The sequence below is a fragment of the Bidens hawaiensis genome, unplaced genomic scaffold, assembly GCF_021521415.1.
Source record: "Bidens hawaiensis isolate Kalapana, Puna unplaced genomic scaffold, B.hawaiensis_p1.1 tig00003004_1, whole genome shotgun sequence".
Taxonomy (NCBI): Eukaryota; Viridiplantae; Streptophyta; class Magnoliopsida; order Asterales; family Asteraceae; genus Bidens; species Bidens hawaiensis.
Genome location: NW_027491161.1, coordinates 18,352 through 36,946, shown reverse-complemented (window position 1 = coordinate 36,946; position 18,595 = coordinate 18,352). Strand labels below are relative to the sequence as shown.

The following is an 18,595-nucleotide window of genomic DNA, read 5'->3' as shown; positions in this document are numbered from 1 at the left end:
CCCAACCATCAATTAAATTCTCATTAAACGGTTCGAACACGTGATTATGTCTACTCCTCCAATCTGGCACATTACTACCATCTTGCCCCTAATCTAGATCATTTCATTCCTCTTCATCCTCGTCCTCCTCGGTGTGAACACTTATATAATCTTCATCTGGGTTCGCTGGAATTCTACGCCTAGGGGTAGCGTGTGGGGCTGATGGTCCAGGTTGGGAATTATTTTGAGTTCTGGATTGACGTGCTGAGTTGTTCGAGTTTGGTTGTTGGTTGGAATTTACTGGTGGGTTTGGGTTGTTTTCGGGCTGATCTTGGTTGTTATTGTAATTTGGGTGGAATATGTTGTCTTCGGGTAGCGGATTAGGGTTTTGATTCATGTTCAGGTTCAAAATCTGGTTTTGATTCTGGTTCAGGTTTTGGTTTTGGTTTTGGCCTTCCACTGCTGACCCTCGGTGCTGAGCTCGGTTATGCCGAGCTATTCTCTCGATTTATGGTTCAAAAATGAGAGGAGACTGTCTTCCGGAATGTCAGGTGTGCATAAACCTGTTATCTGCATAGATAACACACCCTGCTTAAAATGGGAAAAAATAAAACTAACAACTAAAAATAAACAAAGAAATCAAATTACACTAAAATACTAAACGCATCAACTCCCTGGCAACGGCGTCATTTTGATGCTAGACTATCGCTATCTAGTCAAATACAATATTAAACAATGTTCCTAATCACCTTAAGCAAGCTAGGGTAAGTAGGGTGTCGAATCACAAAGAGTATGCGGTCAATGTAATGTATAATCAATTTCTCAAATTAAAATTATAAAGTGAACAGTTATGAGTGCTGATCACACTAGCAAAAGATTGGCTTAATGTTAAGCAAGTAAACTGAGCAAAAGTCAAGCAATTAACAAAGACAAAACACACCCTGGGTTTAAGCAAGTAAATAAACAGTAATCTCATGTTCAGTTAACATATTAATGTCAATGATCAAATCATGTTAACTAACAAGATGACCTTATGCGTCAAAATATCATATTATATCAAACCCTAATTTTCCCGTCTTGGGATGCGGTCTTCCCAGGTCCATCGCGTAGCGCGATGGACCAAAAAGTCAGCATTCATTAATTAAAGTCCATCGTGTATCGCGATGGACTGTCTTCCATCTCGTCGCGTAGCGCGACCGGTTTTCTCACCGGCAAACTTCATTTCTTGTCTCGTTTCGCTTGATGGTCATCCTGGGTCTTCAATCCGTGCTCGTGCGGGTCCAAAATAGTTGCATTACTCACCTGTGACACGAAACAATACACATGTGTATGAAGTACCAAAGTTCATGCAATAAACAACTACATATATGCAACTAACAAATTAAAATATGTAAAAATTAACCTTGTTGGTGCATGTTTTGTGACCGTCGCTATGCAATTCTGTTCAGCGTTGTGGAAGTACGAAGTTAGAGCAACTTCGCCATAGGCGAAGTTAGAGCAACTTCGCCATAGGCGAAGTTGTAACAACTTCTGCCATAGGCGAAGTTAGAACAACTTCGCCATAGGCGAAGTTTCCCAAGCCCACGAAGTTTATATATATATGTGTGTCGTGTTTAGGGTTTGGAATCCAGAAATTGAGAGTTTAGTGATTAGTTTTATTTGTCTAGAGAGAAACCAAGAGTGAGAGTCGTGTGGGACGACCCGAGGTAGAGCTCACATCGGGTCGGCCGTGTTATTTGTTTTCATGTTTGGTAAGTAAGTGTTTTGGTTATTATATAAAAAATCTGCAGATGTGTTTATTCCACTCGTGTGTTTGTTCGTGTATTTGTTTGTGTGTAATCGTGTTCTTCGTCTTCTATACCATAAACGAGTCTAGGAGGATTCCGCACTCTTAGACGTCGTGCGGATCTCGTATCGATCGGCGACGCCCCGGGGCGGGGGACCTACAAGTGGTATCAGAGCCTTAGGCTCTTTTGCTATGGTTCGAGATCTGTGTTTTGGTGTTTCTGGCACATTTATGATCGTTTCTGGCCGATCAGCGCCGCAGGCGAAGTTATGGAGTTCAGGCGAAGTTGTCGCTTAAATTTTAGGGTTTAGGCGAAGATATAAGGTTAAGCGAAGTTATTCACAACTTCGCTTACCTCACAAGTTCGCTTATCTCAGGCGAAGTTATTGCCAGGCGAAGTTATGGACAGGCGAAGTTAACGAGAAAAAAAAAAAAAAGACTGTTTTGGAGTTTTCGTCTGTATGGCCAGGTGTACACGATTATTGTGAGACCGGAGATGTTGTTCCGTCAACGAGTGAAACTTGTTATCTCTGGGTCTTACGTGTGAACAAATACGTGTCAACTCTGGATATGGAGTTGAGTTTGTGAATGGGATATTGATTGAAACTGGATATTGACACATATTTGGGTGTTTGTGGGCAATGAAATATTTGTTGTTCGAGGTTGACCAACTGAAGAAAGTCAAATTGAACTGAAGGTTTTCGTCATTACTGGATTGCGGTCAGAGCATATTATTTATGTTATTTTCAAGGCGTTCGAGAATTGGATCCTGAAACGTGATGCTTATTTATTAGAGTGAAAATTCTGGAACAAGTTGGATTTAATCGGGAATTAAAGTGTTTATGTTCTTGATCGTTATACCTGGTGATTGAAGATGCTTCGGATTAATGAATGGTCATGTGTGTTAGATTCTGTCAAGATGGTTTTGTGATGAAATTGATCACTTGATGTTGAGTAGTTGAAGATTAAACCTTATCGTATGCCGACTTGTTGGTGAAGTTGTGGAGGGAGCCCAACTTCACGTGTTGGTGAAGTTAGAAGAACTTCACGTGTTGTGAAGTCAGAAGGACTCACGTGATTGGTTGAGATGATCAATTAGGCACGGGGATGCATGCATTTCAAAGACCTCAATCTATTTAGTCGGAGAAGCTTACACTGAAGGGGAGATCTGATATGGAAGACGCTGGGTGATTTGTAGATTTGTGAAGCTACATGACAGTTTCAGACACGGCTGGTTGAAGGGCAAGCAGAAGATCATCAGTTAAGAGGGAGTCTGTTGGTGCATGTTTTGTAACAGATGATCTTTTGTGTTTGATAGAATTGAGAGCAACGGTCAAAGGGGAGTCTGTTGGTGCATGTTTTGTGACCGTCGCTATGCAATTCTGTTCAGCGTTGTGGAAGTACGAAGTTAGAGCAACTTCGCCATAGGCGAAGTTAGAGCAACTTCGCCATAGGCGAAGTTGTAACAACTTCGCCTACAGGCCCAAGCCCACGAAGTTTATATATATATGTGTGTCGTGTTTAGGGTTTGGAATCCAGAAATTGAGAGTTTAGTGATTAGTTTTATTTGTCTAGAAAGAAACCAAGAGTGAGAGTCGTGTGGGACGACCCGAGGTAGAGCTCACCTCGGGTCGGCCGTGTTATTTGTTTTCATGTTTGGTATGTAAGTGTTTTGGTTATTATATAAAAGATCTGCAGATGTGTTTATTCCACTCGTGTGTTTGTTCGTGTATGTGTTTGTGTGTAATCGTGTTCTTCGTCTTCTACACCATAAACGAGTCTAGGAGGATTCCGCACTCCTAGACGTCGTGCGGATCTCGTATCGATCGGCGACGCCCCGGGGCGGGGGACCTACAAACCTACCATCAAAGGACCGTCGCGTTACGTGACGGGTGGAAGGGTGTTCCTTCGCGCTACACGAAAGAACCAAAGTTAAGAGCCCGACTAATTTGTCCTTCGCGCTACACGAAGGACTAGTGTGGAAGAAGTTCCCGCTATGCGAATAAGCATAAACACGGGAAAAATTAACCTAACTGATATTAAATCACTTTTCAACCTCTATTCGAGGTATCTTCTTTACTAGCAGCCATAGACAACCTAGAAGGCGATTTTGCATCACCTCGGAGCTCCCGGTTCGTCAAATTAATCCATGTTCTCATCCATTCTACAAATAAATCGTCATATAGAGGCAAGGCTATATTGTGGTCACTGATGTAGTCTGTTTTTATTGAATATTAGTATTAACTGGTTCATATGTGAGTTAAATGGTTTCAAGAGACTATGAGCTAAAATAAAGCATTTTTACTAAATTTGAAGCCGACGAGCGAAAAGTTAAACAAACTTGACATATATTAATATTCTTTTATAGAGAAAAATATTTTTTCTAAATGACTCGTGCATAAATTACAAAAAAAGAAAAGGAAAAAAGGAAACATAAAGTTATGTAATGTATGTATATGAATTCTAATGTTTTAATATTTTTCCTTTGATACTCAGGTCACGAAAAATATGCAGATTCCACCAAGGGAAATACAAGTCCATGTGACTAATTATTTATTTGAATAACGTGTTCACGGTTCCAAAGGGATTAACAACTTAGAGTGGGCTCGCTTAATACTCTTGCACGTGGGCTAAGTTTACTAATCAATTTAGTAGGCTTGGAATAAATTAAGTTAAGTTAGACTTGGCCTATAAGGTTTGCAACATGAAGCCCTACAAAATTATGTCGGGAGAAGTTGACATCAGCATCACATTTATTTTCTCTGTGGGCAGCCATAAAAAAAACGAACAGAAGAGTTATATATATATATATATATATATATATATATATATATATATATATATATATATATATAATTGAGTTCATTTCAGAAGTGTTTTAGTGCGAGAAGTGCGAGACTCTGGCCAATCATAAGTTTTCTTTTTAATTTCAGATTATTTTATTATAGAAGTATATTAGTAAAAAGTTTAGCAGTTTCTTTTAGTAATTAATACTAATTAACGTTAAGTTACAAATGATTATACATTTATTTTTATTTTTAATTTGATTTAATCTTTAAACAATTCATAAAACAAAATCATCATACTCATATTATAAAAAATATAAATATATTAACTATCATAAAAACAAATACCTAAACAAATCATAACATTAACCTACATATACAAATACTAGTTTATGTTATCACTCACTCAGATCACAATATTTATATATGTGCACATAACTAGTTCATGTTAACCTACACAAATCACAATAATAACCTACATATACAAATTTACTTCATGTTATAGCCTACTCATTTGTATTTACCTACACATATCAAAATATTAATCTACACAAACAAACCTTGTTCATGATATCACATACAATTAATAATAAACTTGTAAATATTCACAATGTAGGAACACATCGTATTTTTTTTATAATTTTAATTATTTTATAATCATCTTTTATATGTAGGCAAATACGAGTTATGTGTAGATAAATACTATTTATATGTAGGTGAAAACAAAATGAACTAGCAAGCTGTGAAGGTGAATACGATTTATATGTGGGTAAATATTAGTTATGTGTTGGCGAAAAATAAAAGAAACAAAATTGGTGTAGGATAAAATAAGTTGTGTTGGTAAATACGAGTTATATTTTGATAAAAATAAAAATAACTAACAATTTGTATAATTGAATATGAGCTATGTGTAAATTATTATGTTACTTGTGTAGGTGATCAATTTAATAAAATTCACCTACATATATATTTTTTTATATGTAGGTAATAGATAATTCAAATTTGTAACTTTCTATTATAATTAATGTGGAGAATATTTTAGGAGTAATTAAAGGAATTAATGCATTGAACAAATCAGAGATAATCAATGGTTGAGATCGACTTCTCGCTATAATATTACTTCTTGCATGATCCATCCCCTACATATATATATATATATATATATATATATATATATATTAAATAGAAGATTTTTGTCCCCTCACAAAAATACTATTCCTTTTACTATTGAATATTTCATTATTTTTTAAATTATTAGTCTCAATCCACCGACTTTACTCCAAGCTTTACTAACTTCTTCTGTTTTCATTTTCACTTTGTTTTACCACCATAACTCATCATCATCATACATCTTGCCTTTTAATTCTACCTGGTAAGTGGGTAGTGGCAGAGCTACTCATACGGCACCGGGTTCGCCCGAACCCATTCTATTTTCGGTTTTATTTAGAACGTATAGTAGTGTATTAACGAACGAACCCATTCATTTTTGGTGACCGAACCCATTAATTAAGAAAAGAAAAGGTGAAGAAAGCATATCAGAAATATTTCCTATTAGCAGAAGGAACATCAATGGAGGAATTGCTAGCTACATCTATTTGCTGAAGAAGAAATAAAGTAGGTAATTTAATATTTTAGGTTAAGTAGGCTTTAAAGGTACTCAATAGTCGATACATATATTCACTATGCATTACTAAAGCACTGACAAAATATAGAAAATGTTTTTAATTTTGTATTATTTTACTTTGAGAGATAATAATAGGTTGACTTTTAGGATTTTATTTTTCACATATTGGTATGGTAATTTTTATTTTATTTTATGTAACCTTTACTATATTTAATTAGAATATTTATTAGGTTATGTGATTTTCGCTGCATTTTTTTTTTCTATTTTTTCTCACAAATAATTGAGGACTACCTTTTGCTTTTCATAGTTAGATTTGTTAAAACTTATTTAACCTTTTTTTTTATCATTTTAATAAGATACATAATCAAAGAGTATTTTTTACTATTTACATACTTATTATTGGAAAATTACTTAGCTAAAAATAAACAAACCAAGTTATTGATAAAATGTTTGGGTTAAGGTTATTAACTAATAATTGTTTTTGTGTTTCTAGAGTTTTAGTTAGGGTATAATAATTCTAGAGTTAAAAGGTAATATATGGTTTCGCTAGCAAATGTATGTTATGTGACCCGACCGGACCCAAAAATTTTGACACTGGATAGTAATAAATCAATTCCGTAAATAACAGCGAACCCGTAAGAAAATATTACTAGCTTCACCACTCTAAGTGAGTTCCTTGATTCATCTTTAAAAATAGTCGTGGGACGGCGGGAGGAGTTTTTTTAGCAAAATCATCGGGTTTTGTTTTTCTATGCACAAAACTACAAAAGCAAGAAAAACCTGTGTGCAATGAATCACTTACATATAGTGATTACAAAATGTTGCTATGAAAAAATGGTGGTGGGACAAAACAAGTTTTCCATGAGATATCTTTCAAACAAAGACAAAGAACCTTCTTATTATTATTGCCCAACAAGAAAAGTTAAAAGAACCGCAAATATTATTTGAGTTGACGCACTCGGATTCATATCTCAACTCATCCAAACATCATAATCTTTGTTTTGAATTTTTTTATTTTTTTATAAACTTCATTGTTAAACTTATTTATTTTAATTTTTTGAGCATGATTATTGACTAAAACCTTTTTAGTTGCCTAGACTTTGGATGAATATTTATTGAGTTTTGGTTTGCTTTTTGGTATTGGGTGATAGGTGTTGGACTAATATTATTGTAATAAACGTTTTTGATGTTTAATAAGATGAATACGCATGCTTATTTTTAATTTACTTTTATTCAATAGTTCCATATGTGTCTTTGTGAATGTCTTTCATGTGTAGATGCATATCAGGTTACCTACTGTGTGTTTGTTACTAGTTTATGGGTTTATAGTCAACATATTTCATAGGAACTATTGTTTAAGGTTTTAGAGAAATTAAGTGTTCTACTTATCTTGAGACCGAGAGGTAATATATAGTTGGGGTTGTCTTGGTCATTAGATGGTTTGGGTATAGATTGCACGAGAGTGGATTTTCCCCTTAATGTCTTTTGATTTTTGCTTTCCTAAGTCTTTTTGAGCATCTTTAAGTTACTCCTTACGTCCCTTACACTCCTGGATGTATTGTGATTAGTGATAGTGAGAGGTGATCTAATCATTAGAGTACTTTAATATTGTTGGAGAGACTGAGAGATAATCCAACCAACCGGTTTGTGTCATACGTCCCTTAAGTAATCCTTTTAGGTCACACCCAGAGAATGATCAGGGATCCACTAGGATATTTAGGGCGTCATATCTTTAGATCCCGGTTCCATCACAGTCTCTAGAGCCGATAAGCATCCAAGATTCACAAATAGGATTTCAAGCCTATGTAACGCTTTTCTCATTATTGTTTTCATCTAAGTCTTAGAGCTTTATTTTTTCTAGTTTAATTTAGTTAAATTAATTATTATTTTTAAAATAAATAAATAAAAATTCAAAAATAATTAGTGTCCGTGTCAGTTTTAGTTTAGGTATTATTTAGTTCATAGTTAATAAATAAAAAACACAAAAAACAATTAAATATATTTATTTAAGTTTTTGGTCAGAGTCTAGTTTAGGTGTCGCTAGTGTCCTTTGGGTTCGATATCCCGGACTTCATTAGGCTTTACTACAGTCGATAGGTACACTTGTCTGTCTAGTGGTCTAGCATTATGAGAGTCTAGGTTTATAAAATTAAAACTAGAGTGTCTAGGTTATGTTAAGTTTTATTGACCGCTTTCAGCACATCAGTCACTTTAGGTATAGGGTTTCGTATGAAACCGAAAATAAACTGTATTTTCTATTGCTTATATTGAACTGAAGTTTGAATAATGATAATTGATTTTTCTTTATGTTAGTTGTGATTGTTTAAACGGTTGTTTATCTGGGACTAGGGTTTATCATCAATCGATAGGTTGTGTTCATCAACTGCTAGGATTAAGTTCTATAGTCATTGAGTTGTTACCATCGATCATTAATTTACCTAAAATCTTATTAATAAATCGGTATTTAGCAGACCACGTTCAATTGTGCCAATTAATTGGATTAGGTTTTGTGTATTAGCACAATCAAACTATTGTGTCTAGTAATTGCATACCAGTATTGACTAACAAAACATGTCTATGTGTTTATTCAATTGATAGGGTTCATGGTGTTCAGTGGATTGCATAACCCAAAACCTGAAGTGTGTCGCCATTTCTCTTAATTGTTTACAAATTATAAAAGTAATCGTGCCGCATTAAAATCATCTTTCAAGTTTGCTTGACATCGTTTGTCCCCTTAGTTAATTAGTTTTGAGTCATGTGTCAAACTTGCACTTTCCACTAATTCTCTGTGAATACGAACTTACTTACCCGTACTAGTTATAGGCATTTAAAAACTAAAATACTTGTTTTTTATTAGAGCACAACATCTACATCAACATATAGCTGCCCATTATAATATACTTATATATAAAGGGTTTTTTTTTTATAAATTTGGAGGCTTTAATTAAGTGTGGGCCTGAAGCTCTTGCCTGGTTTCCTGGCCCACGGGCCGACTCTGCATAGATTGCATGATAGGATAGACCACTTTGGCTAACGCATGTAATGTAATGGAGGTTGTGGTCGTGTGAAAAAAAAAACAGATTTTTTTATGGGTTGTGACCTCACAAATAAGGTGTTTAATCCCAAAGAAAGATTAGACCCAAAACATTATAAGGGTTAAATTTATGTGGAAGATGGATAGCATTTGGATATTAAGAAAAGTCATTTTGAAAAATATTCCTCTCCATATCTCTTTTCACTAGCGTAATTATCTTTATCAATATGGTATAAAGAACCTAGATGCTTGAATAAGTGGCGAAACTTAAATGAAAACGTAAGAAAGCTTATGAAGTTTTTTATATTAAAGTTTCATCTTTTATTTATTTGTTTATTATTTTTTATTTGTATTCATTATAGTATATGTAATTTCATTATTTTGTAACTTTATGTATTTCAACATTATATTTTAATTGTTTATTTCAAAAAATAATTTAGTCCTAACGACTATGTGATACTCTAACATTATAAACCTAATTATTAACAAACAATTCATTAAATTGTTAAATCGTAAACCTATAATTCTCATAATTTCTATTCATCCAATTTATTCTTGTACAAAAAACATAATAATTATAATATTATATGTATATATATATATATAAATTGTCAAGGTCGGTGCTACTCACAAACTGCTACTGTACAACATATACATTTTCTACTGCACCTGGTACAAGTCTTATTAGCAGTAGATTTTGTCCACGTATTCGTCCGTTTCATCGCACGTGTAGAGAGAGAGAAGGGAACTGAACGCCTGAACATTTCTTCTCTTATTGCAATCGCATTCTCACGTGAAATCGACGGTGAATCCGGTGGATAGTTCAAGAGGAGAGAGCGGTTGACAGAATCTTCGTCGCAGCGACGGCGACAGGGTTCTTCATGGTAACTTACTCTGTCAAGTCTGTGATGATCAACCAACTTTCTTTCAACTTTGCTTTGATTAATTAACATTTTGGTCTGATGTGCTTTTTCCAGGTACCCCTTACCTTTCATTTCTATAGAATTCAATTGCTAGGTTTGGGCTTTTTTTTGATGAATCATTTTGTTTTCATCTATTGCAAATCTCGGGTATTCGTACCTGAATTTCGGTTATGTTCTGTTCCAACCTTAGCTTAATTTTGTTAATTTCTTGGTTGAGTTAAAATTATTGTTTGGTGACTCTTGATTGGTTCTCTGATGGATGAACTATTTGGAGATGAACCATCTGCCCTTCTAAAAGTATATTCAAGCGCCAATATCGTGCCCAAAGGAGTTGTTGTTTGCATCATACTATTGGTTCTTCAAATTGATAATTGCCAATGCTTTAAAACAAATCAAATGCATAGATGAAGCTCTTTTAGAAATCATTTTTATTTATTTGTTTATTATTTTAAACGAAAACGTAAGGAAGCTTATGAAGTTTTTTATATTAAAGTTTCATCTTTTATTTATTTGTTTATTATTTATTTATATAGTATATGTAATTTCATTATTTTGTAACTTTATGTATTTCAACATTATATTTTAATTGTTTATTTCAAAAAATAATTTAGTCCTAACGACTATGTGATACTCTAACATTATAAACCTAATTATTAACAAACAATTCATTAAATTGTTAAATCGTAAACCTATAATTCTCATAATTTCTATTCATCCAATTTATTCTTGTACAAAAAACATAATAATTATAATATTATATGTATATATATATATATAAATTGTCAAGGTCGGTGCTACTCACAAACTGCTACTGTACTACCTATACATTTTCTACTGCACCTGGTACAAGTCTTATTAGCAGTAGATTTTGTCCACGTATTCGTCCGTTTCATCACACGTGTAGAGAGAGAGAAGGGAACCGAACGCTTGAACGTTTCTTCTCTTATTGCAATCGCATTCTCACGTGAAATCGACGGTGAATCCGGTGGATAGTTCAAGAGGAGAGAGCGGCTGACAGAATCTTCGTCGTAGCGACGGCGACAGGGTTCTTCATGGTAACTTACTCTGTCAAGTCTATGATGATCAACCAACTTTCTTTCAACTTTGCTTTGATTAATTAACATTTTGGTCTGATGTGCTTTTTCCAGGTACCCCTTACCTTTCAGTTCTATAGAATTCAATTGCTAGGTTTGGGCTTCTTTTTGATGAATCATTTGGTTTTCATCTATTGCGTATCTCGGGTATTCGTACCTGAATTTCAGTTATGTTCTGTTCCAACCCTAGCTTAATTTTGTTAATTTCTTGGTTGAGTTAAAATTATTGTTTGGTGACTCTTGATTGGTTCTCTGATGGATGAACTATTTGGAGATGAACCATCTGCCCTTCTAAAAGTATATTCAAGCGCCAATATCGTGCCCAAAGGAATTGTTGTTTGCATCATACTATTGGTTCTTCAAATTGATAATTGCCAATGCTTTAAAACAAATCAAATGCATAGATGAAGCTCTTTTAGAAATCATTTTTATTTATTTGTTTATTATTTTAAACGAAAACGTAAGGAAGCTTATGAAGTTTTTTATATTAAAGTTTCATCTTTTATTTATTTGTTTATTATTTTTTATTTATATTCATTATAGTATATGTAATTTCATTATTTTGTAACTTTATGTATTTCAACATTATATTTTAATTGTTTATTTCAAAAAATAATTTAGTCCTAACGACTATGTGATACTCTAACATTATAAACCTAATTATTAACAAACAATTCATTAAATTGTTAAATCGTAAACCTATAATTCTCATAATTTCTATTCATCCAATTTATTCTTGTACAAAAAACATAATAATTATAATATATATATATATATATATATATATATATATATATATATATATATATATATAAATTGTCAAGGTCGGTGCTACTCACAAACTGCTACTGTACAACATATACATTTTCTACTGCACCTGGTACAAGTCTTATTAGCAGTAGATTTTGTCCACGTATTCGTCCGTTTCATCGCACGTGTAGAGAGAGAGAAGGGAACTGAACGCTTGAACATTTCTTCTCTTATTGCAATCGCATTCTCACGTGAAATCGACGGTGAATCCGGTGGATAGTTCAAGAGGAGAGAGCGGCTGACAGAATCTTCGTCGCAGCGACGGCGACAGGGTTCTTCATGGTAACTTACTCTGTCAAGTCTGTGATGATCAACCAACTTTCTTTCAACTTTGCTTTGATTAATTAACATTTTGGTCTGATGTGCTTTTTCCAGGTACCCCTTACCTTTCAGTTCTATAGAATTCAATTGCTAGGTTTGGGCTTCTTTTTGATGAATCATTTGGTATTCATCTATTGCGTATCTCGGGTATTCGTACTTGAATTTCGGTTATGTTCTGTTCCAACCCTAGCTTAATTTTGTTAATTTCTTGGTTGAGTTAAAATTATTGTTTGGTGACTCTTGATTGGTTCTCTGATGGATGAACTATTTGGAGATGAACCATCTGCCCTTCTAAAAGTATATTCAAGCGCCAATATCGTGCCCAAAGGAATTGTTGTTTGCATCATACTATTGGTTCTTCAAATTGATAATGCCAATGCTTTAAAACAAATCAAATGCATAGATGAAGCTCTTTTAGAAATCATTTTTATTTATTTGTTTATTATTTTAAACGAAAACGTAAGGAAGCATATGAAGTTTTTTATATTAAAGTTTCATCTTTTATTTATTTGTTTATTATTTTTTATTTGTATTCATTATAGTATATGTAATTTCATTATTTTGTAACTTTATGTATTTCAACATTATATTTTAATTGTTTATTTCAAAAAATAATTTAGTCCTAACGACTATGTGATACTCTAACATTATAAACCTAATTATTAACAAACAATTCATTAAATTGTTAAATCGTAAACCTATAATTCTCATAATTTCTATTCATTCAATTTATTCTTGTACAAAAAACATAATAATTATAATATTTACTTAAAATCAATTGTTCACACGTGCAGGCATGCGCGCGCGCACACATGCACACACATGTATAATCATATATGTTTACCTGATGAATTTACTAATTTTTTTCCGTGTATACACGGGTCACTATTGACGGATCCAGGAATTTTTTTCAGGTGGTGCACTACTTTTATATGCTTCAATTTCATAGAATCATGTATAAAAAATCTCGGGTCGGTTCGATGATTTGGGCAGAGTTCATTACAAACTAACAAATTAAAAACTAACAATTAAAACTACCAAACTAAAACTAAAATTTAACAAATAACAAAACCACTATGTAGTTTGCTGCATAGAATTGAACCCATGACCTTGCACATTCAAGGCCTAGAACTTACCAACTAGTACAGCACTTATACTATTAACAAGGTAGTCCTTTCTAATTTATAAGGTGGTTCCTCTAATATTTTCTAGATATCAATACACTATTATTTCGAAACTCGGGTGGTTCCCGGGAACCACCCATTTAAACTCTAGATCCGCCCATTATTCACTCACTAACCTAGTTATTATTAATAACAGTAAACAATAACATCCAATAATATTTGTATATAATTATGATATTATATTAATCTATAACTGTGATTTTATATTAATCTGTAACATGGTTGCTGCATTTTATCAAATTTGCATGAAGTTTTTCTCGACTTCACGTTCGATTTTCTTTTGAAACACCTCTGTTTCTAAAAGATGGTAAAGTTTTTATTTGAAAAATACTATCATTATTAATAGCCAAGCACCTCACATCTTTAGCAGTAAACAATAACTTACAGAAGAGAAACAAATGGAATTGAAGTTCCTTCTGGGTATCAAAATACACTCAATTTTAGCTTAAAATGTCACTGTTAAATTTAGTGCTTTTTACGTATGAGTTTCTCAATATTCTTTTTTTATAAAAACATTTAAAAAAAGATCCTTTCATAGATGAAATGTGACTGTTTTTAGTATTACTTATTATTCAAGAGGGTATGACAAGTAAAAGAAGACGTTACGTTTAGCCTAACCTTTAATGAGTTGTATATATTAAGGTGTATTACCCCACAAATAATAATTATGATTATATAAAATCAAAAGAAAACTTTAAAATCATATAATCCAAAACCAAGTTTATTCTGTCCCATTTTCTTTTGATTAAAAGACAAAATCTGTAACCAAATTATAAAATGATGGTTAAGAAAAGCTGAATTTTCATGCATATAACAGTTGTAATTAATTATTTAAATTCACTTTCAAACTCACTCTTTTGATTCCACAATATAAATTTGGATCAATATTCATTTTTCCCAGCACAATCATCTTAGATCATGAACTTCCTCACTATTCTCACTCTCTCCCTAACCATTTCTGTTTCTCTATCTAAACCTAGCCACCATGATGGTGGTTTTACTGTTGATATTATTCATAGAGACTCTCCCCAATCTCCTCTATATAACCCTAACTATTCACTAACCGATCGCCTTAAAAATGCTTTTCTTCGGTCTATATCTCGGCCTTTTCCTCTTTCGAAAAGGCCCGTTTCTACTTATGCAGATGTATTCAGCAATGCAGCCGGAGACTTTTTAATGAAACTTCAAATCGGGACACCACGTGTGAATGTTGTTGGGAGCGTTAACCTTGTGTCCGACCTTACGTGGGTCCAATGTGAACCATGTGAGAATTGTCGCAAGCAAGTGGGTTTTCCTTTTCTCGTACCCACTTCTTCATCCACTTATCAAACACAACCATGTCGATCTAAAGCATGTCGAGCCTGCCAAGATACCAAGTTGCCATGTGACACGCAAAATATTTGTCATTACGAATATTCATATGAGAGTGGGTTTTACACAAAAGGTGTTCTTTCTAAGGACACCTTTTGGTTGGGACCCACGCCTGTAAAACAAGTTTTGTTTGGGTGTAGTCATGATAATAAACCTTTTGCAAATGCAAGCGGGATCATTGGTCTCGGAGGTAAGTCGCTGTCTCTAATCAGTCAACTAAAACCAGTCATTCATGGAAAGTTTTCGTATTGTTTGATCTCACATATCCACGACGGCTCAAACCGAACAAGCAAAATCCATTTTGGTGACCGTGCTATTGTCTCGGGGCCAAACGTCTTTTTAACTCCCATCATTGTAAAGAAATATTTAGAAACATACTACCATATTACCTTAACGGACGTGTTGGTTGGAAACGAGAAATCATCGTACAACCAATCGTCGTTTGACAAACTTGATTACGTCGAAATGGTAACATGATCGTAGACTTCGAATCAGCATTGACCGCTCTCCCCGAAGACATGTATTCTAGCTTTGCCTATATTATAACCCGTGTCATAGATGGTAAGAGGGTGACCGGTCCACTAGGGTATGATCAAATATGCTACAAGGATTTGAATGTGGACAGCGTCCCAATTGTGACTTTGCGGTTCGACGGAGGTGATATTGAGGTGTCACCGGTTAACTTGTTTATGGAAGTGCAAAAAGGGGTGTCTTGCATGATTATAATATCGACAGAGGATATGGGGATGCTTGGAAATTTAGTTCAAAGAAACTTGATGGTAGGGTTTGATTTGGTAAAGCGAAAGATATATTTTAAGCCTACCGACTGTAGCATGAAGTAGCTACTACAACATATAAAAGAATATCTGTTTAATGAATTCACGATGTTCATGATTTCTTTCTTTTATGTTTGCAATGAGATATTAATAACTTATGTTCATTTTTATTTCGACACGCAAGATTTGATAAATTAATTGATCATTTATTTATATAAAAGATGCTTATTGAACAAACAAGATCATTTACTAACTCGAAACATATATATGCTCATTAGGCATGTATTTATCTAAATGATACAAAATTGTAAACAAGAAATAACCAATGTTTTAAAAACATTTACATACCGGTCGATTGAACCGTTTATACTAGATTTTAGTAAGGCAGCTGGTACTTTAGAGCCCAGTATTTTTGGGCAATTTACTAAAGCATCTAGCCGTGGGTATTAAAATGCCGGTTTAAACCGGGAAACCGGTTTTAAGCCCAAGAGATTTTTTATTTATTTTGGAACGTACCCATATTTTTTAAAATTGACTTTAACCTCATGGATAAAAACTAAAACGAGTAAACACAGTAAACGGCGATTCGTTAATCAATCAATTTCGGATCCTGCAAATCCAAGGTTGGTTCCTTTATATCTTGTGAGATTGACTAATTTCGTATACAAAGTATAATCCTATTTGACTCGATCGTTGTTCATGTGTGATGTTTGATTCATGTGTAACGTTTATTAATGTATTTTTGGGTTGTTTTTTGAGTTAAAGTTGCCTTTATTTAGAATTACAAGGTAAATTATTCAACCCGGTTTAACTGGTTGTACCGGTACAAGTTAAAAACCGATTTTTACAACATTGGGAACAACTGATGTATGTTTTGTTACAAAGAAGTTCTAAAGTGATTTGAAATTTTCATTTGTTTCTCCCCAGTGTTAGCGGTCACTTTGTGGATGTCGAAAATTAAGAAATGAGATCATTTTTATAGCAAACCTCTATTGATAAGCAAATTGGTGGGAAAAATAAAGATGAACTCATTCATTTGGACTACTTATCGTGACATAAGATTAAAGATGGACTGGGAGAAATGATGGAGTTCTAAGATTGAGCAATCTGTATTGTAATGAGCTGGGAATTGTTTTAACTTCCCTGAGATATTTGTATTCTCTATTCTTTTTGGTACTTTGCAGTGCTATTTTCTTATATATTTTTTCTCTTATAAAATTGGCTTTTCAAAAAAAAGTTTATTGATTTTAGTTTTTTCTTTTTATTTTAAGGTTGATTAAGTACACCTTTACGGTTTGACATTGGTTTTATTTTGTAACAACATTTGGTTTAAGGAAAAATTCCATTAAATATTCTGTTAACCATTGATAAAATTACTAAAATACTCTTTTAAAAAAATATTATTGAAATTTACTCAAAACTATTTTAAAGGGAATGTTTACAATAAATCAATCGATGCATGATTATTTTCGTAATTATTAAACCATCTATTGTGATATAATATCCAAGGCGTTTGCATACCAACTTGGCACGTTAACACCCCAACCACCACGCTGCTCCAAACATAGGGGGCGCCAAAAGGGAGGGAGGGGGGGGGGGGGGGGGGGTCTTTTTCCCTTCGTTAATGTGTTGATGCCTCGAATGGTTGAATGCCAAATCAAGTGGGATCCACCCCCAAGTGCATCAATCAAAGTTCTTTCTTTTTTTTATTTGATCTCTAGTTAGAACACAACGCATTAGTTAAGGGTTGGTTAATTGCTTTCTGTCTACGTGGCGCTTTTACTAGAGGTTTCTAGTTTGCCCACAACTCATAGCCTTTTCATCTATACTTCAAAATGCAAACCTCAAAAAGGTACTTAGGGTTCCAATTAAGAGCATCCATAATAACAAGACACAAAAACATCATAAACATGCTTAGTCAACCGCCACATCATAAAAATAGCATTCTCTAAAAACACTCAAAACTCACCCATAAGAAATCCTAAAAACACCTAAAAACATTGTCGCATCATTGTCAACTTTTGCACTAACTAACCCCCTCTAGACACACCTCATCTCATTTTTTTTTAGTTCTTGATAAAGAACTCATTTAAAAAAACACTCCTAAAATTGACTCTCATAATAGAAACAAATTGATGACATAGAAAAACAGCTAAAGACAACTCATAAAAACATGTTATTGTGGATGCTCTAAGGTTGTAGGTTCCGTGGCGGGTGGATCTAACAACGTTCTTGGATCAACCTAACTTAGTGCTAGCGGAAATCACACTAAGCAACGTAAGAGGTCTCAGATCTTGAGATTTATTTTCGGGTTTTAGAGAGAGAGAGTAAGAGAACTAGAAAGTAAGAGTATGAGAAGTTAGAGAATTTTGGCAAAAGGTTGTTCTTTCTCATGCCATGCTCCCTATTTATAGAGGAGCATGCATGAGAAACATGTCATTGTCAATGCCCAATGGGCTTATTTACAACTTTTTCCCTTGGGCCTATACATACAAAACAAACAACTAAAGCCCAAGAGATACAAAATCAATACAAAAGACTTAACACTAAAAAGGGACCTAACAGGGAAAACCGTTGGTACAACGGGTGTCACATACATCCCACGAAACTGCTTGAACAAACTTTCATAAACAAACATCCAGTCAGGACCATTGTGTGCATCGGTAGGGTTCAATTCTTGCCAATCAATGTTGAACGACTCCAGGATCACTCTAGTTTTCTTGTTGTACACCCGATAAGCACTTTTGTCAGCAGAGTAACCAACAAAAGAGCACTCATCCACCTTTTCCGCAAACTTGGAGGTCGTTCCAGCATTGGTTTGGAGTATGGTACAGGGACATCCAAACGTTCTGAAGAAATTCACCCTTGGCTTTGTTCCATAGAAGACTTCATACGGATTCTTGTTCA

General features: G+C 33.9%; 1 protein-coding gene and 1 pseudogene across 1 annotated transcript; both read left to right on the top strand.

Moving 5' to 3' along the window:
* Positions 1–14,436: 14,436 nt before the first annotated feature.
* On the top strand, positions 14,437–15,389 carry LOC143621947 (aspartic proteinase CDR1 pseudogene; annotated as a pseudogene).
* Positions 15,386–15,754, top strand: LOC143621946 (aspartic proteinase CDR1-like). Its single transcript, XM_077093217.1, has one exon. It carries the CDS (start codon positions 15,386–15,388, stop codon positions 15,752–15,754), a length of 369 nt encoding a protein of 122 aa, XP_076949332.1.
* The last annotated feature ends 2,841 nt before the right edge of the window (positions 15,755–18,595 follow it).

Coding starts and splice junctions, on each gene's coding strand:
- LOC143621946 (XM_077093217.1), top strand. CDS start 15,386: ATGATCGTAGACTTCGAATCAGCATTGACCGCTCTCCCCGAAGACATG.